At 40.7% G+C, this 27,293-nt stretch overlaps 1 protein-coding gene across 1 annotated transcript in view; it reads left to right on the plus strand.

Moving 5' to 3' along the window:
- Nucleotides 1-81: 81 nt before the first annotated feature.
- The window catches only part of PDE6D (phosphodiesterase 6D), a 53,043-nt gene continuing 25,831 nt past the window's right edge, over nucleotides 82-27,293 (plus strand). Inside the window, exon 1 of the mRNA XM_060621481.3 lies at nucleotides 82-331. Coding sequence (XP_060477464.2) covers nucleotides 282-331 — 50 coding nt within the window. The 5' untranslated portion in view covers nucleotides 82-281. The remainder of the gene's footprint in view (nucleotides 332-27,293) is intronic.

Here is a 27,293-nt window from a genome sequence, read left to right on the forward strand (position 1 = left end):
CCTCCGCGAAGCCGCTGAGTATTTCTATTGGCTGGTCAGGTTGCCAGTCGGCGAGGCGGGCTTTCCATTGGCTTCGGGGCGGGCACTCCGAGGCTAGGGGGAAGGAGAAGAGATCAGGAGCGGGAGCTGAGGGGAGGGAGAGGCCGGTCCGGGTCTGGCCGCTACCGCTGCTCGCCCGAGGTCTCCAGGCCGGGCTGCGGCTCCGTCCTCGGCTCCTGGGCACCGTCTGCGAGGCTCCGCCGGGCCAGCGTGGGAGAGCCGCGGGCGGCGGCCGCCGCATCATGTCAGCCAAGGACGAGCGGGCCAGGGAGATCCTGAGGGGCTTCAAACTGTATCCGCCCGGGAGCGGGGCGGGGCCGGGAGGACTTGGGAGGCGGTCGCTCGCTGAGGAGACTGGCGGGGGGCGAGGGTCGCGCCAGGTGGACACCGGACGGGAGTGCGGCGGGAGGCGAGGGAAAGAACGGCGTCCATGCCCCCGGCGGGACCGGGCGCTGGAGGCGGGGCAAGGGGCGTCCTGAGGGAGGAAGGGGACGTTGACGCGAGCCCCGGGGGCTGGAGGCGGAGGAGACCCGGAATTGGGCCGGGAGAAGCGCGGAGCGTCGGACACGGGTGTCGGGGAGGCCAGCTCGGCTCCGAGCTTCGGCCCGCACCCAGAGGCCGGGAAGGGGTTGCGGCCAGCAGGGGAGGGCCGAGGGGGCGCGGTGGGCTGGCCTCGGAGCCCAGCAGCCCATTTGGCGGGAAGCACCGGGGGAGCAGGAAAAAGTGACTTGGAGCGAGTGACCTTGTGTGGGACAAATGCAAATGCTTGTGTGAAACTCTCCCGGGTTCCCCCATCCCATCCCATCCCACCCCACCCCACCCCACCCCACCCCATCCCATCCCACCCCCGCCTTGTTTCCACAACTTCTCTGCCTCACTTGTGGCTCCTTCCAGGACTGGAGCCGAGGAAGGTGGGGAAAGAGAAGTCCGGGATCGACCTTATCTTAATTCTGGCTTGGCCTTCTGAGGCATGGATGGTGGCTGCTGCTTTCTCAGCTTTTCACTTTTCTGTCCAGCGAAATGAGGACCCTAAACTCGTGCGTGAGATGCCTTCAGGTGTTTGGGTTTTGCCCTGGGACTCCCGGCAAAGGTATCTGCTGGATCGCGTCGGTGTGGTTAACGCGTAGACAGGGTGGAGCTGTCCAGCAATTATTTGATTACGTTGGGGACACGGTAGGATTTAGCAGGATATAGAAATCATTGCCTCGGGCCTGTTGTGGTGCCGCCTGTGCAGCCTCTCTCCTTCACGTAGTGAGGAAGCCTCGTGTTTTAACGGAGTGTTGGTCGGTAACCGTATGATGCGGATGAAAAAATGCAATCCCGTACATTCCAATTTCACATCTTCCTGCTGACCTTAATCTCTTTTTTACATCCTGTGCCTACGATATGGAACATTCTTAAATTCCTCTCTCAGCGAAATCGTAGTCGTCCCTTTCGGTCTCCTCCCCTAACAGATTTGGTGGAGACTGTTCTCTGAGCCGCCTGTGTGTTTTCACAATGCCCACTTCAGCCCTGCAGGTTTTAATTGCTTTGTCACAGTCAGAAACCCAACTTGGTAGTAAATGTGAGAACCAGAGATGCAAAAAAGTTGCAGGATGTTTGGATGTACAAATGAGAAGTTTCACACGGAAACTGACCTGCTGTGCTTCCTTTGAAAAAACAGAGGGCATCATCACCTATGCGTACTGCCATGCGTTGTAAACTTTCCTACTTTTACGTGGTGAAGTTTAGTGACAGCCTCTTTCATCGCTTCATGCACCTTTCCTTGTTTTTCTTCATAATGGCACCTAGAAGTAAATAGGGATGGCTGACGTGTTAGAAGAACTCTGACACAGATTTCATTTTTGCCTTAAGGAATTTGTATTGTTACTTAACAGGTATGCTGTAGACAGTAAAGCCAGAGACTGTGGAGAATTGGGAGATTTCAGAAGCAACGTTTTTATCCGATAGGAATTGATGTATTGCCGAAAACAAGAAAGAATTTTTTTTAAAGTTTTTTTTTTTTTTAACGTTTATTCATTTTTGGGACAGAGAGAGACAGAGCATGAACAGGGGAGGGGCAGAGAGAGAGGGAGACACAGAATCTGAAACAGGCTCCAGGCTCTGAGCCATCAGCCCAGAGCCCGACGCGGGGCTCGAACTCACAGACTGCGAGATCATGACCTGAGCTGAAGTCGGATGCCCAACCGACTGAGCCACCCAGGCGCCCCAAGAAAGAATTTTTTAAATGGCTTTCAGACAAAGCAGAAGGGGAAAGTTTAACTTCTCACCTCATTCTGGGCTCTTGCAGCTGTCTTTCTTTGCAGAAAGAAAGCTTTGTCTTTCTTGCAGAAAGACGCTAAGGGACAAACAGGGAGGAGAGTAGAAAGAAGAACCTGCGACAGCCCACTAGAAGGGCAGGTGAATTAATCAGTTCAATGATGACGCTAGTGTGTCAAGAAACAGGCTTTCAGAGAAGGTTTGACCTGAGCGATTAAATCTCAAGGGAAGCAGCCACATAAAAAAGTTAGCATAGGACCAATAAGATGCCATCGTCTGGTACCCTTTATTGACATCTGAGGATTAAGAGAGAAAAGGAAAAGAGTTCTAATATTTGCTAGTACCTTCGAGGAAAAAAACCAATATTTTAGTAAAACAAACGACCTGTCGCCCACCTTTTATTGGGTAAATTGTTTTTCTAAACTTTCCTTGTATCTGTTTCTGTAAGAGTTTTTTCTACAAAAAGAAAGTGCCGAGATATTCTCCTACTGACCGTGTTGACAATACTCATTTTTCACATTGACTGTGTCTTTTTTATTTTTGCCAATTTAGACAAATGAAATCTTGTTTTAATTTGTATTTCCCTGGGTACCTAGATCCCTGGACAGGCAATATAGCATGGTGCTTAAGAGTGATTCCGAACTGTAGAGCTATATGTTGTCTGCGTTGGAATCCCAGCCTTGCACTCTTGGTTGTGTGTCCCTGAGCAACTCCTTTAACCTCTGCCTCAATTTCCTCATCTGTAATCAGGGATAAAAATAGTACTTATCTCATAGGATTGTTGTGAAGATTGAATGAGTTGATAGCTAAAAGCATTTAAAAAAAACACCTGATCCCTAGTAAGCATTATGTATTAGCTATTGTTAGAGAAGTTGCAAAATCTTCCGTTTGGCAATTTCTTTTCTGTGAATTGCTTGTAAATTTGCCCTTTGCCCATTTTACTTTTGATTTTTTTACTTTTCTTATTGGTTTATAGGTGTTTTTATTTTAATATCAATCATTTGCCTGTTCTGTATATTGCAACTATTTTTTATCAATGTATTGCTCATCTCCTTTTTTGTTAAGCAAATTTTAAATTATCATTTCAAATTCATCAATATTTTGCACATGGCTTTTGCATTTTGTGTCTTAAGAAGACCTTCCTGACCTTGGGCTAGTCATTCAACTCTCATTTTGCATCCATTTTTTTAATATTCAAACTGATAAAAATCATACAGATTAAGTGAATTGTTATAACTAAACAGACAGATAAGACCTTCCTTATCCCAAGATTAATTAAATACTCTTTATTTTCATCTTTTTTTAATGTTTAGCTCTTTAATCCACCTGGAATGTATTTACACAGATGATATGTGGTAGAACTCTAAGTTCTTGTGCAGTTTTAAAATAGATTTAGGGGAGCGCCTGGGTGGCTGTGCATAGAGCCCACTTAAAAAAAATATTTAGTGGGGGGCGCCTGGGTGGCTTAGTCGGTTAAGCGTCCGACTTCGGCTCAGATCATGATCTCACAGTTCGTGGGTTCGAGCCTCATGTGGGGCTCTGTGCTGACAGCTCAGAGCCTGGAGCCTGCTTCTGAATCTGTGTCTGCCTCTCTCTCTCCGCCCCTCCCCTGCTCACGCTCTGTCTCTGTCTTTCAAAAATAAATTTTTAAAAAATGTAAAAAAAAAAAAAGAAAAAGAAATATTTAGGGGCACCTGGCTGGCTTAGTTGATGGAGCATGCAACTCTTAATCTTGGGATTATGAGTTTGAGCCCCACATTGAGTGCAGAGATTACTTAATATATATATAATCTTTACAAAGTAAATAAAATGGTATTTAAATTTTCTATTACAAACTCCAGCCACCTAGAAATGACCTTTATTGATAATTTAATACAGCCTTCCAATGTAACTAATGTAATGTATTTGCTTTTATAAAAATAGAATCACAAGCATTATTTTGTAACTTACTTTTTTCACTTAATAAATTTACCATGTTCGTAATTTCCAAAGATAATTATTTTTAATTGCTTTCCATGACATAAACGTATCACAGTCCTTTTATACTAGTTTTCTAGGGTAGTCTGTATAATGCACTGTTCTACCTATTCAAACTGCTCCTCCTCAAAATAAATATAATTGATCCTTGAACAACATGGGTTTGAACTATATGGGCTCACTTATGCGACAATTTTTTCAATAACTACAGTATACAGTATTGTAAATGTATTTTCCTTATTTTTTTGCATTTTCTCTTACAATTTTCCTTTTTGTTTTAATTTTTTTTTTAATGTTTATTCTTGAGAGAGAGAGAGACAGAGCTTGAGTGGGGGATGGGCAGAGAGAGAGAGACACACACACACACACACACACAGAATCCAAAGCAGGCTCCAGACTCTGAGCTGTCAGCATAGAGCCCAATGCGGGGCTGTAACTCACCAACTGTGAGATCATGACCTGAGCCGAAGCCAGATCCTTAATTGACTGAGCCACCCAGGGGCCCCTCTTATGACTTTCTTTTTTTTTGTTAAATTTTTTTAATGTTTATTTATTTTTGAGGGAGGGGAGGGGCAGAGAAAGAGAGAATGAGAGACAGAATCCAAAGCAGGCTCTAGGCTCTGAGCTGTCAGCAAAGAGCCCTATGCGGGGCTTGAACTCACAGACCTCAAGATCATGACCTGAGTGGAAGTCAGACACTTAACTGACTGAGCCACCCAGGCACCCCTCTTACGATTTTCTTAATAACATTTTTTCCTCTTGCCTTACTTTATTGTAAGAATATGGTATATATTCATATATATAAGAATGGGTATACAGTGTATATGCTGTGTGTGTGTATGTGTATGTATGTATATATATATGTATATATATATATGAGTATATACCATATTCTTATACATATATAAGAATATATGCCATATTCTTATATATATATACGTGTATATATATATGTATATATATATATATATATAAACACATGAAGCACGCATTGACTGTTTATGTTGTTAGCAAGGCTTCTAGCCAACAATAGACTATTAATAAGTTTTGAAGAGTCAAAACTTATATACAGATTTTTGACTGTGAGGAGAATTGATGCCTCAACCCCTGCATTGCTCAAGAATCAACTGTACAACTTTATTAATATCAAGAAACTGACAGACTACCATAAGAAAAATTATGCTTTTATGATTTTATTATTTTTACTCCATCTGGAATTTGCTTTGGTCTAAGGTATGAAGTAGTAATTTAACTTTTTCTTTGAAGATTAGCTAATCATTCCTATTTACTTATATTCCAGAAGTTAATATAATATCTAGAATGTAAATGACTGTCTCCAAATCAAGAAGATATTTAACTGAAAATGGACAAAGGCTATGAACAGTTCACAGAAGAAAAATAGCCAATGAATAAGTTAAGAGATATTCAACCTTAATAACTCAACAAACTATCCCTTTTTTCCAATTAATTGACAAAAATTTAAAAGGTTGTCAATAGGGGTGCCTATCTGGCTCAGTTGGTAGAGCCTGTGACTCTTGATCTCGGGGTCATGAGTTCAAGCCCCACGTTGGAGTATTTTTAATAAATAAAAAAATTTTTTTAATGTTTATTTATTTTTGAGACAGAGAGACAGAGCATGAGCAGGGAATGACAGAGAGAGAGAGAGAGAGAGACACAGAATCCAAAGCAGGCTCCAGGCTCTGAGCTGTCTGCAGAGAGCTCGACATGGGGCTTGAACTCCCAAACCATGAGATCATGACTTGAGCCAAAGTCAGACATTTAACCGACTAAGCCATCCAGGGGCCCCTATTAATTTTTTTAATGTTTATTTATTTTTGAGGAGAGAGAGACAAAGAGAGAGACAGAGCATGAGTGGGGGAGGGGCAGAGAGAGAGGGAGGGAGACACAGAGTCCAAGCAGTCTCCAGGCTCTGAGCTGTCAGCACAGAGCCTGACGCAGGGCTCAAACCCACAATCCATGAGATCATGATCTGAGATGAAGTTGAATGCTTAACCAACTGACCTCCCAGGTGCCCCCTCAAGGCCCCACATTGGGCGCGGAGTCTACAATAAATTAATAAATAAATAGATAGATAAATAAATAAATAAATAAACAAACAACCAATCAATTGATAATATTCAGTATTGGCAACTCTTGATGGAAAGGGACTTCATTTGCTTCATTTGCTGTGTATGTATAGCTTTTATGGAGAATAATTGAGACCTACAAAAGTTTACACATAACTGAAGCAGAGCATAGAGCAGTGGTTAAGAGTGTGGACTCTGGGTTCAGACTTAATGCCTCCACTATTGTTACCCTACACAGAGCATTCAAACTCGGAACCTCGGTATCCATTTAATTTCCTCAGAGGGTTGTTATGAGCCTTAAATGAGACTGCACATATAAAGTACTTAGTACGGTGCCTGGCACATAGTAATAAATGTTAACTGTGTTATTTGTTTTATTAATAATTACTAACATTATGATAATAACCATGATGTTAGTATTACTGGAAAGCCATTTTTTTTTCCTGAGATAAACCAATGCCTTCATGCTGTTATTCTCCTTATTGAGAAACCATAATATTTCTGTTTTGCCTCTTTGAAGAAATGATTTAGTTAATAAGCAAATATGTATGCCTAGTGTTTTCTTGTTTTCTAGGAACTAATTACATTTCAATTTATGACAACAGAAAAAGAGCTAGTTTGGCTCAGAAGGTTTCTGAAAGTATTTTTCACTTGTGTTTTTGCATTTCCTGTCCATAGTTTGGTCCTGGATCCCCCATATCCTCTTTCTCATAGCACCTTGATCTTTGACTTTACTTCCAGTCAAAAATAGTTGGCTTTAGATCTTTTGTTCACTTAGATTTCCTTATTAAAAATAGTTGACTGGGGCACCTGGGTGGTTCAGTTGGTTAAGCATCCAACTCTTGATTTCAGCTCAGGTCTTGATCTCAGGGTCATGAGTTCAAGCCCCACGTTGGGCTCCACGCTGGGCATAGAGCCTACTTTAAAAAAAAAAAAAAAAATAGTAGACCGTCAAACTTTTCTTGAATATCAGTATTCCCTAATAGATGCCTTTGCCAAGTGTTAAAAATGAGTTTTAATTTCAAGTAGATTGTGATTGCTAGTATGTTTTCCAGGATCCTCAAGCATGGACTCTGAGAAGTTGTTATTATTATCCTGAACGGATTAAATGAATATAATGTCCTATTGATTATGTTACTTAGAATTTTAAAATGGGTATTCCTACTTTCACATTTTGGGGAAGATTTTGGAATATAATTAGATATTTATAGTCTTCTTCAGACCTTCTAAATTTCTTTCAGGATTCTATATATGGTTTGTAGTGAAAATTATAGTAACTTCTGGAGAAATGGAACAGAACATGGTAAGACTCCCATGAAAAATTCTAGCTGTATTGTCAATGTATTTGATAGAGGGCTAGCAACAGTGCTGCGGTTTGGCAGCCCTAAGTTCTTATTAAACTTGACCTCACTTTTGGCTCACAAGCCTTCCTTGTCAGCATTCTGCATCCTCAAATCCCCATGACAGAGGAGAACTTGACTTCTGAATGTATGGACTTGTCCCTATTCCTGAGCTTTAGCATCATAGGAAGGTAGTTTAAAGGCCAGTCATTGCTTGAATACTTAAACTTTAATTTTTAAGATTTTTAAGAGCAGTGTTCTTTATTTGCTTTTGACCTGCTGATAATTTTGGAGCTGAGAGGAAAAGCAAATCTATTTTCTTACAGTCCCATGTCCATAAAGATCACAGTGATTGGCAAAGAAGGTAATAGTCCCACACGTGAGGAATTTGTTTGGTCTACAATGAGGGGGTCATGGTTAAGTGGTGCTGTCCCAGAGGAGAGGCACTAGAAACATGTCATACATACAATGATCTGAGAAGTGGGAAGGTTTGACCTAAAGATGAAAAATGAGGCAAAGGATGTGAGTGTTCTCTTCTGAAGCTTAAGATACTGTTCCAAAGAGAAGTAAACATGTTCTATGTGGCTCTCAGAGAAGTATGAGACTCAAGGGTAGACATTATAGGGGACAAGGTTTACTTAGCCCAGTTTCTAACAATTAGAATTACCTTGAGGGGAAAAAGAAAAGAAAAAAAAATACACACACACACACACACACACACATATTTTCCAGAAAGTATTTTCAGCAGCACATGGGTGCTCCTGTCCATCAAGAGTATTGCAGCAGGAGATTATACATGCATCAGAGAAGGTGTTAGAGTAGATGGTCTCCAGAAGGACTCAAATCCTTTTCCAATACCGCATTTCTTTGATTTGGTGACAGTCATTCTTAATTAACAAACATTCTTTTCAGCAAGTATTTCTATTCAGATATATGCTACACCTAAAATAGGCAAAACATTTTTTTGTAATTTGATATAATTAAACAAGATATCATTTCCATTTTCTTTTTCAGACCACTCTTCCTAGATACTCAGTATTGATGAAGTATTCTGTTCAGTGCATTGTGGATCACTGATTCAGAGTCATGGAGAGCAATTATTGTCTCTGAATTTAGATGCGGCCTACAGAACTAAACAAAATAGCTCTAATATAAATAACACTTTTTTTTTTTTTTTTCTCAACGTTTTTTTTTTTTTTTATTTATTTTTGGGACAGAGAGAGACAGAGCATGAACGGGGGAGGGGCAGAGAGAGAGGGAGACACAGAATCGGAAACAGGCTCCAGGCTCCGAGCCATCAGCCCAGAGCCTGACGCAGGGCTCGAACTCACGGACCGCGAGATCGTTACCTGGCTGAAGTCGGACGCTTAACCGACTGCGCCACCCAGGCGCCCCTAAATAACACTTTAACTATGACAAGAAGAAAAGGGGTGGCCTAATAATATCTGACCTTCCTATAGTCTTTTTCAATTTTTCAAAGTACTTTGATATATTATTACATTATGACAACAATTCTATACATTACTATCCTCACTTTCTAGATGGGAAATTAAAGATTGATGAGGTCATCACTGAGATAAAGGCAGAACCTTAATTTAAACCTTGCTTTATCTTTGTATAAACTGGTTTTTTCTACAGTGTACCATGATGTCTCTCTAGAGAAATTTTTTCTGTATTACTGATTTTGAGTTTAGAAACTTGCCTCGGTGTTTAAGTTACAGATTTATTTTTCACTTGAAAATCATTCTTTTCTATTGTGGTCTTCTTTGTTTTTCCTCAACTCTCAGTTACAGAGAGTAAGGTATAGCTTGGGATTAGAGTTACTTGAAAAGGACATCTTCCAGAAAGTTTTAAGCAGCATGTATTAGTCTATTGGAGCTGCTATAACAAAATACCGTAGACTAGGTAGCTTAAACAATGGACATTTATTTCTCAACAGTTCGGAGGCTGGAAAGTCCAAGATAAGATACTCTCTCATTTGGTTTCTAGAGGGGTCTCTGCTCCTGGCTTGCAGATGGCCACCGTCTCCCTGTGTCCTCACATGGTGGCAAGAGAGTGGATGGGCAGATGGTAGGACAGCACAACTATACCATATGTGGCACTGCTACCTGGGTGACAGTTCTACTTGGAAAGGGTGGTTCATGGACAGGTTGTTGCTAAATGAAAGGGTTTTTAAGAGAGACTAAATCTGAGAATCTAACCCGGCCACTTTCATGGAATAAGAAATAAGGAATTTAACTCTAAGCCTTTGCTTTTGAGCCATCTTCTGTGGAAAGAGCAAAAGCAGAGGAGCTCTGGCCTTAGGCTGCCACTTAACTGGCCATTCATTCAGACACGTGTTAGCAGGATCTATAAGTGCCATGTAAACTGTTAACCAAATGCAAAATGATAAACCAGTTTCCATATCCAAAGAAGTTGTATAAGGGAGAGAGGAAGGGACAGTAACAGGCAGAACACAATGTGATAAGTGCCTAGTAGCATAAAGTGCTGTGGAATCTCAGAGGAAGAATGGCTGCTGCTGGAGGTGTTGTGGAGGACTTCAGAATTGTCATTTGAATAGGATCTTGAAAGATGAGTAGGTGTTGAGCAGTTTAATTTTGAAGACATGGGAGAGTAACAGGAAGAAAAATGATGATGTGAAAAATTCAGAAAGAGAGTGTTTCAGCGGGGATTTGGGATCAAGAAGGAGGAGGAAGGAGGGTTAAAAACAAGTCCTTGGAATTGCTGGAAACTATTCATTGACTGAATGAATATTTGAGACTCTACTGAACATCTGATGATCCCTTATGATCATTGGTGAGCCTTTTGACAGTACCTGATATTTGGGGAAACAAATTAACTATAATCTGCCAAGATTTGAAAATGGATAATAGATGAGGAAATAAAGTCACCAAGCATAGATTACTCTATTTTTTTTTTAAGTTTATTTATTTTGAGAGAGAGTGTGTGACCAGGGGAGGGGCAGAGAGAGAAAGGGAGAAAGAGAGAATCCTAAGCAGGCTTTGTGCTGTCAGCACAGAGCCCAACACAGGACTCGAACTGACAAACCTTGAGATCATGACCTAAGCTGAAATCAAGAGTCAGACGCTTAACCAACTGAGCCACCCAAGCGCCCCAAGAATAAATTGCTTTATAAAGAATCTTGTGACCTAGGAAAGCAGAGATTAGAGAAGTGGCTTTAAGAGCCTGGGTGGCTCAGTTGGTTAAATGTCCAGCTCTTGATTTTGGCTCAGGTCCTGATCCCAGGGTCATGAGATCAAGCCCCATTTTGGGCTCCATGTTCAGCATGGGATTCTCTCCTCCTCCCCCTCCCCCTCCCCCTCTCCTCTCCCTCTTCCTCCCCCTGCCCCTCTCCCCTGCTCAAGCACACTCTTTCTCTTTCTCTAAAATAAATAAATGAATGATGGGTGGCTCAGTCCGTTAGGTGTCCGACTCTTGATCTTGGCTCAGGTCATGACCTCATGGTTTCATGAGATGGAGCCCCCTGTCAGGCTCTTTGCTGTCGTCCACAGAGCCTGCTTGGGATCTCTCTCTCTCCCTCTCTTCCTCTCTCCCTAATCCCTCCCTCCCCGTTCCCCTCTCCTCCATTGCCCATGAGTGCTTTCTCTCTGTCAAGATAAACATTTTTTTAACAATTTTAAATGAATAGCTGAATGAATGAAAAGTAGCTTTAGTAGATAGATCTTTATTAAAGAATGGAGGGGTGGAGTGCCTAGGTGGCTTAGTCAGTTAAGTGTCCGACTTCGGCTCAGGTCATGATCTTATGGTTCATGAGTTCCAGCCTCTTTTAGAGCTCTGTGCTGACAGCTCAGAGCCTGGAGCCTGCTTCGGATTCTGTGTCTCCCTCTCTCTCTGCCCCTCCCCTGCTAGCTCTCTCTCTCTCTATCTCTTTAAAAAATAAATAAACCTTAAAAAAAAAAAAAAAAGGAGGGGCACTTGGGTAGCTCAGTCAGTTAAGCTTCCGACTTCAGCTCAGGTCGGGATCTCACCATTCGTGAATTTGAGCCCCGCATCAGGCTCTGGGCTGACAGCTTGGAGCCTGCTTCAAATTCTGTGTTTCCCCCTCTCTCTCTGCCCCTCCTCCACTGACACTCTGTCTCTCTCTCAAAAATAAACATTAAAAGAATTTTTTTTAAATAAATAAAGTATGGAAATCACTATGGTGCCTGACTGGCTCAGTTGGTACAGTATGAAACTCTTGATCTCAGGGCAGTGAGTTTAAGCCCCACATTGGGCATAGAGATTACTTAGTTTAAAAAAATGGAAATCACTTATTTAAGCTATCTAACCTTGTGCAAGTTGCTTAACATCTATAAAACAAGGAAAATGCTTTGTCTGCTTTACAGAGATGTTAGGAAATTTGAGTGAAATAATACATGCCTACTCACTTTAAAAACCATAGCTCTACAAATGCATTATGCTTACTATAGCATTGTTTCAATTATTTATTTTTGCTTTAAAGTTCAGGGTTGCTTTCTCTTTTGTAAATGTGTAGGTTTCATGTTTCAGGGTATTAATAAAAAGCCAGAGTCTTAGTGATTCTTTTTTACTCCAGCTTAGAAATCTGAAGCTTTGTTTTCACAGTTCTGGGAGGTAGTGACTATTAGAGTGATAGCAAAGGAAGCCTTCTACATGACACTTATGTCCTATTTGAAAACCAAAATCATCTTTGCTTTTGCTTTTCTTTTTTTAAGAGGATTATAACTTGAAGAGGGTACCTGACTGGCTCAGTCTATGGAGCATATAACTCTTGATCTCAGGATTGTGAGTTCTAGCCCCATGTTGGGTATAGAGATTACTTTAAAAAATAAAATCTTTAGAGGTACCTGGGTGGCTCAGTCCATTAAGTGTCTGACTTCAGTTCAGGTCATGATCTTGGGGTTTGTGAATTGAAGCCCTACATCGGGCTCTCTGCTGTCAGTGCAAAGCCTGCTTCCAATCCTCTGTCTCCCTCTCTCTGTCTGCCCCTACCCCTCTCTCTCTCTCTCAAAACTAAATAAAACATTTTAAATAAAGTAAAATCTTTAAAAAAAAAAAAAGAGGGTTATAACTTGAGGAAGTTGATTTCCCTCTCAATACTAGCATTTTTTAAAATCTAGGTAAAAATGGGGCGCCTGGGTGGCGCAGTCGGTTAAGCGTCCGACTTCAGCCAGGTCACGATCTCGCGGTCTGTGAGTTCGAGCCCCGTGTCAGGCTCTGGGCTGATGGCTCGGAGCCTGGAGCCTGTTTCCGATTCTGTGTCTCCCTCTCTCTCTGCCCCTCCCCCGTTCATGCTCTGTCTCTCTCTGTCCCAAAAATAAATAAAAAACGTTGGAAAAAAAAAAAAATAAAAAATAAAATCTAGGTAAAATTCACAGATCTCTGAATGTGGCTTTTGGTTAGATTCAAAGCAATATCCCTCTGCCTCCAAATAGTATATAAGAAATAGTGGCTGATACTTTCAGGAACATATCCTTGGGAAAGGACCTTGTATTATCTCTTCTTCAATCAGGAGGTTCTGGGAAGCAAATAAAAATGCAAAGTGGATCTCTAAGAATCTCTAGGGCTATGTCTATTCTAGCCTGTTTCTGACCAGTTTTAGGCACATAACTGCACACATCAGTAGAGTAATTGACCTCTTAGAAGAAAAAGGGTTTGTTTCATTTGACTTTGCTAGTGAGAAGACTGTGTTATATTTCAAATAGTGATCTTTTTCTCATTACTAAATTACTTGCCTCCACTGTTTCCCAGGCCAGTTTGAATTTTGATTGTATGCTTTCCAAACACAGCGCCTTTGCCAGGGCTAGAGTATTATTTCACAGGGATATCATCACCACTGATTACAGTGCTGCATATTATGTTTCAAGGATACTGAAACCTGGTTTCTCAGGGATCCATTTATATTTTCTCACCTTGTCCCCCACAAACAGGAAAAAATGCCACAGGGAAAATCACTGGGAAATTTTGGGGCAGAGAAAGATGTGTAAATGTCTGTGAATTAGAATTGGTTCTTATAAATGTAAGGATATGTACAGATTGCTCTGTGTAACCAGTGCTAGTGCAGAAAAAGTCTACAAGAAGGGCTTTGAAAGAAGTGATATTTAAGAATTATTGGGGCGCCTGGGTGGCGCAGTCGGTTAAGCATCCGACTTCAGCCAGGTCACGATCTCGCGATCCGTGAGTTCGAGGCCCGCGTCAGGCTCTGTGCTGATGGCTCAGAGCCTGGAGCCTGTTTCCGATTCTGTGTCTCCCTCTCTCTCTGCCCCCCCCCCCCCCCCCCCGTTCATGCTCTGTCTCTCTCTGTCCCAAAAATAAAAAAAAAAATAAAAAAAAAAAACGTTGAAAGAATTATTGAAGGTTCGGGGTGCCTGGATAGCTCAGTCAGTAAAGTGTCCAACTTCGGCTCAGGTCGTGAATTTGCAGTTCATTAGTTCGAACCCAGCTTTGGGTTCTGTGCTGACAGCTCAGAGCCTGGAGGCTACTCCAGATCCTTTATCTCCCTTTCTCTCTGTGCCCTTCCCTCACTCATGCTCGGTCTCTCTCTGCCTCTCAAAAATGAAAAAACGTTAAAAAAAAAAAAAAAAGAATTAACAAAAGTTTGGGGCACCTGGCCCACTCAGTCAGTAGAGCACGCGACTCTGGACCTCAGGGTTGTGATTTCAAGCCCCATGTTGGGTGTAGAGATTACTTTATAAATTAAATAAATAAATAAATAAATAAATAAATAAATAAAAGTAAAAGAATGAAGGTGGGAGCAAGAAAAGGAAATGAGTTCAGAAAGTGAGCATGGAGAGAGTTTGAGTGGGGAGAGATCATAAAGGCAGAGTGTTAAAAGCAAGCACGAAGAAGAAAGAAAAAGCCACAACCCAAAACTAGGAAAGCAGAGCAAAGAAAGGCATTCCTATGATGAAAATGCTTAGGATACCACCAAATAGAAACTCCCTTTGTTTATTTCTGGTCATTGCAGCTGCTTCCAGCCCAGAGAAATGAGAAGAGAGAGGTTTTTCTTCATGCCTGTGACCTTGGTGTTGAAGCTTTGCCTCCTTTTGCTCTGGTCTGCCATGGTAGACGTTAGCATATATCAGTATGTGCTGAGTCAGGCACTTTGCCTGGAAATTCTACTTACCTTGAAATTCCTCAAACTATAGGTAATGAACCACATGCCCATATATAATTTACAGATACTCTGCCAAGTCATGAATTCAACTTCAAGTAGAATGGGTTTTTAAATTCTAATGTGTTTTTACCTGCAATTCGGCTGCCTGACTTAGCTGTTCTCCTTAGGGAGAAGGGGGGTTTTTTGGTTAGTTGGTTTGCTTCTTGTTTTTGCCGAGCTCCAGTTCTAAGTAGTCCTTTCGACAGCCTTCTGAATCCTCAGTGAGCAGTTCTCCATGTTTGGCTCCTGGATACTCTTCACTGAGCCTTGCTTTCTGGTTGCTCAGCCTGAGAGAGAGAATTCTAGTCAACCCCTCTGACTTGCTCTCTGATACTCATTGTGGTTCAACACACATTTGAGTGCCAATTATGGGCTGAGCACTGAGAAGGGGTAAATAATATTGTGCCAGTGGAATTTAGCTTGCATTCTGGTAAGTACTGTGATGCAGGTGTAAACGTGTACAGGTGCACTGAGAAGGGATCAAATAGCCTTGCCTCAGGGTGTATCAGGGACCACAGTTAGAGAGGAAGTTGGCGTAGCACTGTGGCTTTAAGGAGCATGCTGGGAGTGGGATGCATGTTGTAGGCGGAGTAGAGCAGCATGTGCTAAGCACTGAAGCACAAGAATATACCGTCTTTGGGAAATGTAGCAACTAAACATGGCTGGAGGATAGGGTGCATCTGGGGGCTCAAGAATGGAATGAAAGGCAGAGACCAGACTCAGTGTCTTTCTTCCCCCCAACAAACCTTAATTTACCCTCTTAACTTCATTATCCCAGGGTTATAGCACTTAATTATACCTGCTACCCTCTGAGTTCTTGTTCTTTATCAAATTGTCCTTTCTACTTGACACTACCTTCCTATCTCACCCCTCTCTGTTGTTCTTTTAACCTACTATTAACTCATAACCCTTTAAAAAGAAAATCGGGCGGCTGGGTGGTTCAGTCAGTTGACTTTGGCTCAGGTCATGATCTTGGAGTTTGTGAGTTCAAGCCCTGCATCAGGCTTGCTGCTGTCAGCACAGAGCCTGCTTCAGATCCTTTGTCCCCCTCTCTGTCTGCTCCACCCCCGCTCATACTTTCTCTCTCTCTCTCTCTCTCAAAAATGAATAAACATTAAAAAAATAGTTTCAAAAAAAAATCAACATTCCCCAACCCTGTTTTTTACAAAACCTGAACTTTATACGCCCCTCGGAAAGGTTTATGTCTGAAAATGGAAGGACTTTTTTTTATTGGACATTGACATAGGATTATACTGAGACCATGTCAGGACCAGAGGTCTTATCTTTGTATCTAGAACAGTCCTTAAACTATTACTGGTAAAAATCCAGGCTTTTACTTCTAATCCTTCACAGACCAATATTTTCATAAAATAAATAAAAATGAGTTATTAGAAAAATGACATACAAAATAAAAGCTGAAAAATTTTATTAGAATCAACAAATTACTCTGCTTAATTGCTATTAAAGTTTTTAAACACTTAACCTGGGGCGCCTGGGTGGCGCAGTCGGTTGAGCGTCCGACTTCAGCCAGGTCACGATCTCACGGTCCGTGAGTTCGAGCCCCGAGTCAGGCTCTGGGCTGATGGCTCGGAGCCTGGAGCCTGTTTCCGATTCTGTGTCTCCCTCTCTCTCTGTCCCTCCCCCGTTCATGCTCTGTCTCTCTCTGTCCCACAAATAAATAAAAAAACGTTGAAAAAAAAAAAAATTTAAACACTTAACCTTGCCACAGACTGGTAACAGACCATTCACAAACCAGCTTCACTGGTCTGTGGATCACATTTTCGGCAGCACAGCTATAGAATCCTCAACACAGCTTGTGGGCAAACAGTGGGACTTCAGTGCGGGTTTTGATTTGTGATGAGATGGCTACATGATTACAGTAGAAAAGAGAAAATAGCAGTAGCAGCTCTCCTTGGGGGGTTGGGGGAAATGATAAAGGGAGAAAGAATGCTGCATGTTACTCTCCATATAAAACAAACTCTTTCTCATCACTCTCTCTGAACATTGTCGTTCCTTTGTTTCTGTAGCAAGAAGAAACATATTGGTAAATCACTTGTGTGGATTTCTGAGAAATGATAGTTTGATCTTGCCGATTATGCAAAACTTAACTCAGTGTTTGCAGATGTCAACCCATGTCTCTGAACTAGCTCTCATGAGCAAGCCTTCAGTTGGCTAGGATTGATTTCAAATACTAACCCCTGCTCTTTGAATCAAAGCATTATTTCTCCATTTTGTAATATGGACCATACCGCCAAATGCTTTCCCTGCCTCAGATTTTCGCTTCCTTTGGTATCGTCTGAATAGGGTAAGAAGTCTTTTTTTTTTTTTTTTTTTTTTTTTTTTTAAGTACACCAGGCATGGAACCCAATGTGGGGCTTGAACTCATGAATGACTCTGAGAGCAGACTGGAGCTGAGATCAGGCATGGGATGCATAACCAGCTGAGCCACCCAGGCACTCCAAAAGGTCTTTTTATCAAAAACTTTGTAACAAATTAGCCTTCAATGTCAATTAACATAATTTTAGCTTGCTTACAACACTGCAAATTCTCAATTCTTAAAAGCCAATTGTAAGGTCTTGAATCCCTTTCAAATAACAGGGATTCATGGTATCATTCAGAAGATAGAAAAGCAGGTCTGTTTTTTAATATTCAGACATTTGGCTGCTTTTGAAGGATATTGTTATTTTGAAATATTCAAACTCAATATTTGAATGTAACTTATAATAGGGGAGTTTTATTATCATAAGTAGAATTTTGTATCCATCATGGATCAGTACAGCATCAATAACTCACTACATCATCCTCATTCTCTGCTAAACATACCCCAGGAGAACATTGTTAGCAGACCAAAAAGATCACTTCCATGGCATATTTGGGGATCTGGCTGCCTTTCGTACCCTCTTATCAGTTCCCTCAGCTCTTCCAGCTCTGGATACCTGTCCTCACAAAAAAATACCTAGGACCCTGCAGCTGCCTGAAGCCACTGTCTTTCTAAGAATATATAATGTAGACATATCTCTGAATGCTAGCTATGTTATTTACTAGCTGTGGGTTGCTTAGAAAGGTATTTAACTTTTGAGAGCACCACTGTTTCATGTGAATGTGAGTATTAAATAAGATTGGAAAATTTAAAAGAAAAAGAGCTCTTCCTACTGTGCTTGAGATATATATACATTGAATGTAGGGACTCAAATATTAGTTCTTTTACCCTGCCTCATCTTTCTTTGAGTACTAGCTTTAAGCAATGAATGTAGCCAGCTGCCAGATAAGGCTGGAGGTACTGTTTACCTTTTCCCTGGCCTTATACTGTCAGCAATTACTAAGTTGAGCAAGACTGTTAGGAAGCCAGCTCTGAGAAATGCAAAAGAGTTAGGACTTCGTCTGCATTAGTAATGAAGCACTGATGAAGAATCGTTGACTTTGAGACATCTGGTTGGCTCAGTGGGAAGAACATGTGACTCTTGATCTCTGAGTAGTGAGTTTGAGCCCTACTTTGGGTGTAGAGATTACTTAAATAAGTAAAACTTAAAAATAAAAAGAATTCTTAACCCTTTTAGCCATCCTTAGGCTAATGCAGTGAGTGAGGTTTTCCTTACCCTTGGAAGACTTTATAGAAACTCAGAAGAGAGACCAGAACCTTAATCTTAGACTGATCTGTTTTCCCAATTTTAACTAGGCCACATGCCTTAGCATTTGAACGTGGAAGAGACCAACCCTCAACTGGTACTAGATCTGTTACTTGGACATTGTGGCTTTATCAATTTTATATAGTTTGATGTGGTTCGATAATTTCCAAAAAGTTTGACTAAGCTAGAATATGGTGTCTCTAGTCACACAAAGTGTCATTTTGTAAATATATTTTTTACCCATCAAAGATATATAAAAGATCAAGAATCAGGGACCCCAGGGGTGCTTGGGTGGCTTAGCCTGTTGAGCTTCCTGACTCTTGATTTCAGCTAAGGTCATGATCCCAGGGTCATGGGATTGGGCCTTGCATCAGGCTCTGCACTGAACATGGAGCCTGCTTAAGAGTCTCTCTCTTTCCCCCTGCCCCTCTCCCCCACTCACGTTCTCTCTCCCTTAAAAAAAAAAAAAAGGGAGAGAGAGAGAATCAGGGACCCCAAGAGTAAATGAATTCTGACCCGGGGAAAACACTAGCAAGCATAATCCGAGGTGGCATTCTGTGATACCAAAGACAGCTGTATCCTGCAGTGTTTCGAACTGCCTTTCTAGCCTCTGGTCCTGGAAGGACTGCTTACCCTGTACCATGAGCTTAAATATCATGACTTACTCATCTTCTGTCCCCCTGTCTTACGTATAGTCTCTCCCTGATACAAACTGGGCATGCAGGATAGCTGATCTTGTCATAAATGTTAATATAGACATTAAATCAGGTGGTCAAAAACTAACTTTACTGCTTACTGGCTTGCTGACCTTTGAACAGGGTACTTGCCATCCCTAAACCATAGATTCCTCATTCATATACCAACTCTAATAATCAATGCCTATTTCATAGCATTGTGAGGATTGATTTAGATATGGATAAGGCACTTAGCCCCATGTCTGGCACTCAGTAAATGTTAGCCATTGTCATTATACAGTAAATAAGTGCTGAATGTAAAGACCAGCGGTACTGTTATGATTGTCTATGTTTCAGCCAAAGATCCTTACACTCAAGAAATGTGTAACATGAATTATCTGGCAAAAGAATTCTTTCCATTTCTTAGTAAAATCTTTCCCTTTCATTTCTTCTGTTCATTTAAACAGAAATTTACTTAGAAATGGCCCCCTTTAGGGGCACCTGGGTGGCTCAGTCATTTAAGCATCTGACTTCAGCTCAGGTCATGATCTCACGGTTCATGAGTTCGAGCCCCGTGTCGGATTCTGTGCTGCCAGATCAGAGCCTAGAGCCTGCTTTGGATTCTGTGTCTCCCTCTCTCTCTGCTCCTCACCTACTCACATTCTGTCTCTCTCAAAAATAAATAGACATTACAAAAAAATGGCCCATTTAATAAGGAATGTCTGATAAAGTATACCAACTGATTTCTTATAACTGCTCCAGGTAATCTTATATGAAAGTTTTCATATTTTATTGTTTTTAAAATTACTTTGGAAAAAGTAACAGCATGGTAGTGACATGAATATTTTTATATTAAGTATTTATTAACTTTGTCATGCTAAAAAAATATCCTAAACATTTCCAATTTCCATGGGGAAGTCCTCAGGGAGAAGAAATTTTTCCCTTTTTTTTTTTTGTAATACCTCTAGTGACGTTTAGAAATTCAAAGGGTATTGTGGACAAGCCGCAAAGAGACCCCACGTTTGAGTTTCTTGATGTTCTTTCTGTGCACAAAGAGAAACATTTGGGCAAATAGTCCACTGTTTGTTGTTGGTTCCCAAAGCACTGCCCAGGGAGACTTAATACTCTTGGGGTCTCTTCTTAGGCTCCCAGGAGGGAGTTGATGGAAGACGGTTTTAATCTACACCACCTTCAGTTTATTAGCTGTAGTGGTTCCCAAACATGTTTTTGGCAGAGAAATAAACTCTGCAGGTCTCCTTGCAGTGTTTCTCTGTCCCTTTCTAGCACTGCAGCCAAGGGTTTTATTTTTTCCGTAACAATTTTTTAGACATTTGATCTTTTTTTCTCACTGCCCACCTCTCTTCTTCCCCCTGCTTGCTTGTCCTCCTTTGTGCACACAAAATAGATAAGCTTCAATGACTGGTTTTCCTCTGAAAAATGTATTATTGCGAACTTTTTTCCAGTTCTCTAAAATCTTAACTTCCTAGAAACATCTTTTAACAAACGGCGTCAGTTCCTTGTTCATCCCCTGTTGATCACCACTCCCTGTCTTATGGTGTAAAATATGGGCTTCAGGGGCTACAAGTTGTTCTTTACATTCTTAAAAGAAAGGTTCTTTCCCAGAACCCTAAATCTCCAGGTACAGTCCCTGAGCCAGTAGTCTTGGCATAACCTGAGAGCTAGTTAGCAACGCAGCATCTCAGGTCCTACCCCAGACATACTGAACTGGAATGTATATTTTAACAAGGTCCCCAGAGGATTTGTATGCACATGCCAGTTTAAGAAAGCACTGCTATCAACCATGATGTGTTCAAAGCAGGGGAAACTGTCATGTAGTTCTCAACCCTGGCTGTTCAGTGGAATCACCTGAGGAACTTTGAAAAATACCAATACCTGGACTCCATCTCCAGAAATTCTTTATTTTCTTAATTTTTTAAATGTTGATTTTAGAGAGAGAGAGTGCGCGCGAGTGAGCGTGAGGGGGGAGGCGCAGAGAGGGAGGGAGACGCAGAATCTGAAACAGGCTCCAGGCTCCAAGCTGTCAGCACAGAGCCTGACACAGGACCGGAACTCAAAAGCTGTGAGATCCCCGAGGCCAAGTCAGATGCTTAACCAACTGAACCACCCAGGCACCCCAGTCCATCTCCAGAAATTCTGATTTAATTGGTCTGGGAAAGGTCCCATTGGGAGTTTTAAATGTTCCCCAGGTCAATTCTAATATGTATCCAAGGTTGAGAACGACTGTTGTACATGAATCTTATAATTTGTCCTAGATTTTTAGAATAGCATGTATATGTAAATCAATGCAAAACTAATGAATAAAAAAAACCAAAAAAACCTATATTTTTTAAAATCACATCTATTGGGAGGAAGTATATATGCATAGAAAAAATACTGGAAATACGTACACCAAAATATTAAACAGTAATCTCTGGGTTATAGGATTTATACCTTTCTTATTTTTTGTCTTTTATTTTTCAAACTTTTTAAAAAAATTTTTTATTAATGTTTATTTTTGAGAGAGAGACAGAGCATGAGCAGGGGAGGGGCAGAGAGAGAGGGAGACACAGAATCCGAAGCAGGCCCCAGGCTCTGAGCTGTCAGCACAGAGCCTGACGTGGGGCTCAAACTCACGAACCGCAAGATCGTGACCTGAGTCAAAGTCGGATACTTAACCAACTGAGCCACCCAGGCGCCCCTAACTTATTTTTGAAAGAGCATGCACAACCAGGGGAGGGGCAGAGAGAGAGAGAGAGGGAGGCAGAGGATCCAAAGCAGGCTCTGTGCTGAGAGCAGAGAGCCCGATGCAGGGCTCAAACTCAAGAACTGTGAGATCATGACCTGAGCCGAAGTCTGACTTAACCAACTGAGCCACCCAGGTGCCCCATCTGTTTTGTTTCTTAAATTCCACATTATTGGAATCATATGGTGTTTGTCTTTTTCTGACTGACTTATTTCGCTTAGCACAGTATACTCCAGCTCCATCCACATTGTTGCAAATGGCAAGATTTCACTCCTATTAATGGCTGAGTAATATTCCAGTGTGTGTGTGTGTGTACATACATACATACCACATCCTTATCCATTCATCAGCCAATGGACATTTGGGCTCTTTCCATAGTTTAGCTATTGTTGATAATGCTGCTATAAACATCAGGGTACACGTACCCCTGCACATCTGTATTTTTGTATCTTTTGGGTAAATACCCAGTAGTGCTATTGCTGGATCATAGGGTGGTTCTGTTTTAACTTTTTGAGGAACCTCCATACTGCTTTCTAAGTGGCTGCATAGTTTGCATTCCCACCAACAGTGCAAGAGGGCTCCCCTTTCTCTGCATTCCCGCCAACATTTGTTGTCTCTTGTGTTGTTAATTTTAGCCATTCTGACAGGTGGCTCTTATCGTGGTTTTAATTTGTACTTCCCTGATGATGAGTGATGTTTAGCATCTTTTCATGTGTTAACCATCTAGATGTCTTCTTTGGAAAAATGTCTATTCATATCTTCCCATTTCTTCACTGGATTCTTTGCTTTGGGTGTTGAGTTTGATAAGTTCTTTATAGATTTTGGATACTAACCCTTTATCAGATATGTCATTTGCAAATATCTTCTCCCATTCTGTAGGCTGCATTTTAGTTTTGTTGAGCTCTGAAACCCAATAAATAGAACTTGACTTTCCTCTTGCAGAATATGCTGCTCCCAGGGAATTCTTAATGATGTTTGGATTGCAACCTGTGTGTCCTATTGGAGGGAATTATATTTCTAAACTTCCTTTTTAGGTTAGTTGGAATTGTGCTTCAGGACAGTATCTCTTACAGTTTGAGTTTCCTGTTTATCAATATGTACTTTATGATATGGAAAGCTGGCAAATTCTTAGAGCAACATCTTGAAACCTCAGTGGTGTGGAATTGGCCAAGCTATGTAATCAAAGAAAGTCAAGTACATCCTCTTTCCCAAACCTTAGGAATAAAAACTGGTTTTACAACTTCAAAACAATGATCTACCTCTCAAACTGTTCTGTCCTTAACCCAGTTAAGTTGTATCATATGGGAAGAGAATAATTTTGCTAGTGGTCTCTGCAAGAAAGACACAGTCTGCATTTGGGGAAACTTTCAAAGATGCACAGTAGCTTGCACTGCAGGAGAAAAGCTCTATTTGGCATCTTCTTTACCTTATAACCTTTTCTCTACCAAAATCTGTATATGAAACATTCAGAAGTGTGCAGTTTTGGAAAAATAGGCTTAATATTTATTCACAGAATTGAAGTTCTGACTAATAGAGCTTTTAAACTTAGCATTTCTTCTGAAGAGAAAGATTCCCAAGCACTTCATAACCTAAAGACTTCAGGAGCTGTACCTGTTGACTGAGGTCATGGCATGATGTATATTCTTTAAAGTACTTAATGTTTGGTCTGAGTTTTACCCTTAACCTGAGATGGTAGCACACTATCAACCTTGGCTATCTTATCTGAATATGCAAATCAGGAAGAGACAAGATAGCACAGGGACAGGGTATAACACTGTATTGCAAGGTGATACAGGTTAGCGAGTGTGTGTTCAGCTTTGGAGTCATGTTTTAGACACTGATATTTATCTTATCTAACAAGACTTGATCACAAGTAAGCTGAAGATGGTACTTTGTACAAGCTTCCCTTATGGACAGTCCTTCTCACATGGCACTGTAATTATTATTTTACCTGGTGGTTTTCCCTTCCTGGAGGAGAAGCTTCAGGGAATATGTACAGGTATTATGTATTATTAATCATAGTATATCCTGGCCCTGAGCCCGACACTTATAAATCTTCAGTAGATGTTAGACAATTGGAATGTCCAATTCAGCCTTGTTATAATCCAAAACCCTCTGATCGTATTCAAATCTGAGTTAGCTTTGGGCACCTGGGTGGCTCAGTCGGTTAAGCATCTGACTTTGGCTCAGGTCATGATCTCGTGGTCTGTGAGTTTGAGCCCCGCGTCAGGCTCTGTACTGACAGCTCAGAGCCTAGAGCCTGCTTCAGAGTCTGTGTCTCCCTCTCTCTCTCTGCCCCTTCTCCTCTCGTGCTCGGTCTCTAAAAAATAAATAAATGTTAAACAAATTTTTTTTTAATCTGGGTTAGCTTTATTTTTTATTTTTTCACCAGTTATAACTTGATCATCACTTAATGCCAGTGAGTGATTAACAACTGTAAAGTTGATGACTATTCTGGACATTCTGGAAGCAAATAATTATGAAACCTTTTATCTAAAATTACATCAATATTGGTGCTTTGGGGGTACCTATCTGGCTCAGTCAGGGGAGCATGCAACTCTTGATCTTAGGGTTGTGGGTTGAAGCCCTATGTTGGGTGTAGTGATTACTTAAAATCTTTATTTAGAAAAAAATTTTTTTAATGTTTATTTTTAAGAGAGAGACAGAGTGCAAGCAGGGAGGGGCAGAGAGAGAGGGAGACAGAATCTGAAGCAGGCTGCAGGCTCCGAGCTGTCAGCACAGAATCTGACGTAGGGCTCGAACTCACTGACCACGAGATCACGACCTAAGCTGAAGTCAGACACTCAACCGACTGAGCCACTGAGGCGCCCCTAAAATAAAATCTTCCCCCAAAATCGGGGAATTTAAATTTTATACCACATTTGTGTCCAGAATGAACATGTGTTGGAGTATGTGTGTATAGTGCACTGTCCTCATAGTGCTTTACCTCTTAAATAAGATGAAAACACAAAGAAAATGATTTCTCTGGCTACTGATGTTAATATATTAGGTAAACTGAATGTTTGATATTTGGATGCCTAGCAAAGTTATTGCCTGAGAGCATTATTTTGACCTCTTAAGCATTAGTATCTGTGGTAGTCAGCTTGGAATTTGTTCAGCCTGATAGTTTTTTTATTTTTATTTTTAATAAATGAAATATATATGATTGAGATTAGTGTAGAATATATATTATACTGTATTTTTAACTGTGTTTTAGTATATACCAAATTACTATTTATACTGAGTTCTAAATATTGTATGTAAGAGGAATATTCTTGGGGCACCTGGCTGACTTAGTCAGTAGAGCATCCGACTCTTGATCTTGGGGTTGTGAATTCGAGCCCCACATTGGGTATAGAGATCACTTAAATAAAGTTTAAAAATAAAGGAATATTCTGTACAAAAGAGCATTTCTTCATAAGCTTAAAAGGTGGCTTAGTAGAGGTAAGACCTGGGTTCTAATGTAGTTCTACCTCTCACTAGCTATGAGGCTTTGAGTCTGTTAATGTCTCTGAGGCTGTTTTTTAATCTTTATTAATTTTTTTTTGAGAGAGAGAGAGTGCATGCCCATATGTGCACAAGTGGGGGAGGGGCAGAGAGAGAGGGAGAGAGAGAATCCCAAGCAGGCTCCCCACTGTTAGTGCAGAGCCTGATGCAGGACTCCAACTCAAGAACCGTGAGATCATGACCTGAGCTGAAACCAAGAGTCGGACACTTAACCAACTGAGTGACCCAGGCACCCCTGTATTTTAATCTTTAATATGGGAATGATACCTACTTTAAGAGGGTCAGCTGAGAAAATATGTTTAAAAAAAATTTTTTTTTTTTTAACGTTTATTTATTTTTGAGACAGAGAGAGACAGAGCATGAACGGGGGAGGGTCAGAGAGAGGGAGACACAGAATCTGAAACAGGCTCCAGGCTCTGAGCTGTCAGCACAGAGCCCGACGCGGGGCTTGAACTCACGGACCGCGAGATCATGACCTGAGCCGAAGTCGGCCGCTTAACCAACTGAGCCACCCAGGCGCCCCGAAAATATGTTTAAAAATGATTTATAAACTTTAAGGTGCTATACAAATGAATGATGGGTTTCATTGATGGCCTTAGGTTTGATAAACCAATTCTGTATCTTTTTGTTATTGCGTAATCATAATCTAGTAAAACAATGGTTTGGAAAACATTTGGTTGGAAGGTTTTCTTGGTCATAAAAAATAATTACCACTAAGCTTTTTGTATATCTACAGAGTCTATATGCAGACTAGACTCTTTTTTGTAATTTATACAATAATACTGCAAAGAAAGGTGGAACAGGTTATGTTAGACTCTCCCTAGTTTTTCTTTTAATATTTTTCTAGTCTTATCACAATATAATCAACATGTTTTTTCTTTTTCTTTTTTTTTTTTTTTCAGAACAAATCCAGACCAAGAATATGTTCTTTGTTCTAGACCCTTTCCATTCCTATAGATCCCTTTTTCACATGCTTACCAAGTGTCTCTCTGTTCTTTATTGGATTTTTGCTTTTGAAACATTTTATGACCCTTTTATTAATTTTGAAAGTCTTTTTTTTATATTTCTGTAATTTTTTTAAAAAATAATTATATATTGTTGATGAACATTTGGGTTGTTTCCACTTTTTTGATTATTATGTATAATGCTGCTATGAACATTCATATACGAGTTTTTGTGTGAACGTATGTTTTTATCTCCCTTGGGCATATACCAAGGAGTGGAATAGCTGGGCCATATGGTAACTCCATGTTTAACTTTTTGAAGAATGCCAGGTTCTTTTCCAAAGCGGGTGCCCCATTTTACATTTCCAGCAGTAGTGGATAAGGGTTCTAATTTCACTACATCCTCATCAACACTTATGTCTTTTTGATAATACCCCTCCTAGAGGGTATAAAATGGTATCTTTTTGTGGTTATAATTTGCCTTTCCCTAATAACTAATGATGTCCAGCTTCTTTTTATGTGTTTATTGGCCATCTTTGGAGAAATGTCCAGATTCTTGCTCACTTTTTAATTGGGTTATTTGGCTTATTATCGAGTTATAAGAATTCTTTATATATTCTGGATACAATTTCCTTGTCAGATCTATGATTTGCAAATATTTTCTCCCATTCTGTGGATTGTCTTTCTACTTTCTTGATAGTATCCTTTGAAGCTTAAGAGTTTTTAATTTTGAATAAGTCCAATTGGTGGGATTTTTTTTTTTTTTTGGTCACTTACGTTTTTGTTATCATATTTAAGAAGACTATGGCTAACTCTAGATCACAAAGAGTTACTCCTGTATTTTTTCTAACAGATTCATAATTTTTAACTATTACATATGGATCTGTGATCCATTTTGAGTTCATTTTTATGTATGGGAGAGTTGGGAATCCAGTTTGTTTTTGCATGTAGGTATCTGTGGT

The sequence above is a fragment of the Panthera onca genome, chromosome C1, assembly GCF_046562875.1.
Source record: "Panthera onca isolate mPanOnc1 chromosome C1, mPanOnc1 haplotype 2, whole genome shotgun sequence".
NCBI classification, from domain to species: Eukaryota; Metazoa; Chordata; class Mammalia; order Carnivora; family Felidae; genus Panthera; species Panthera onca.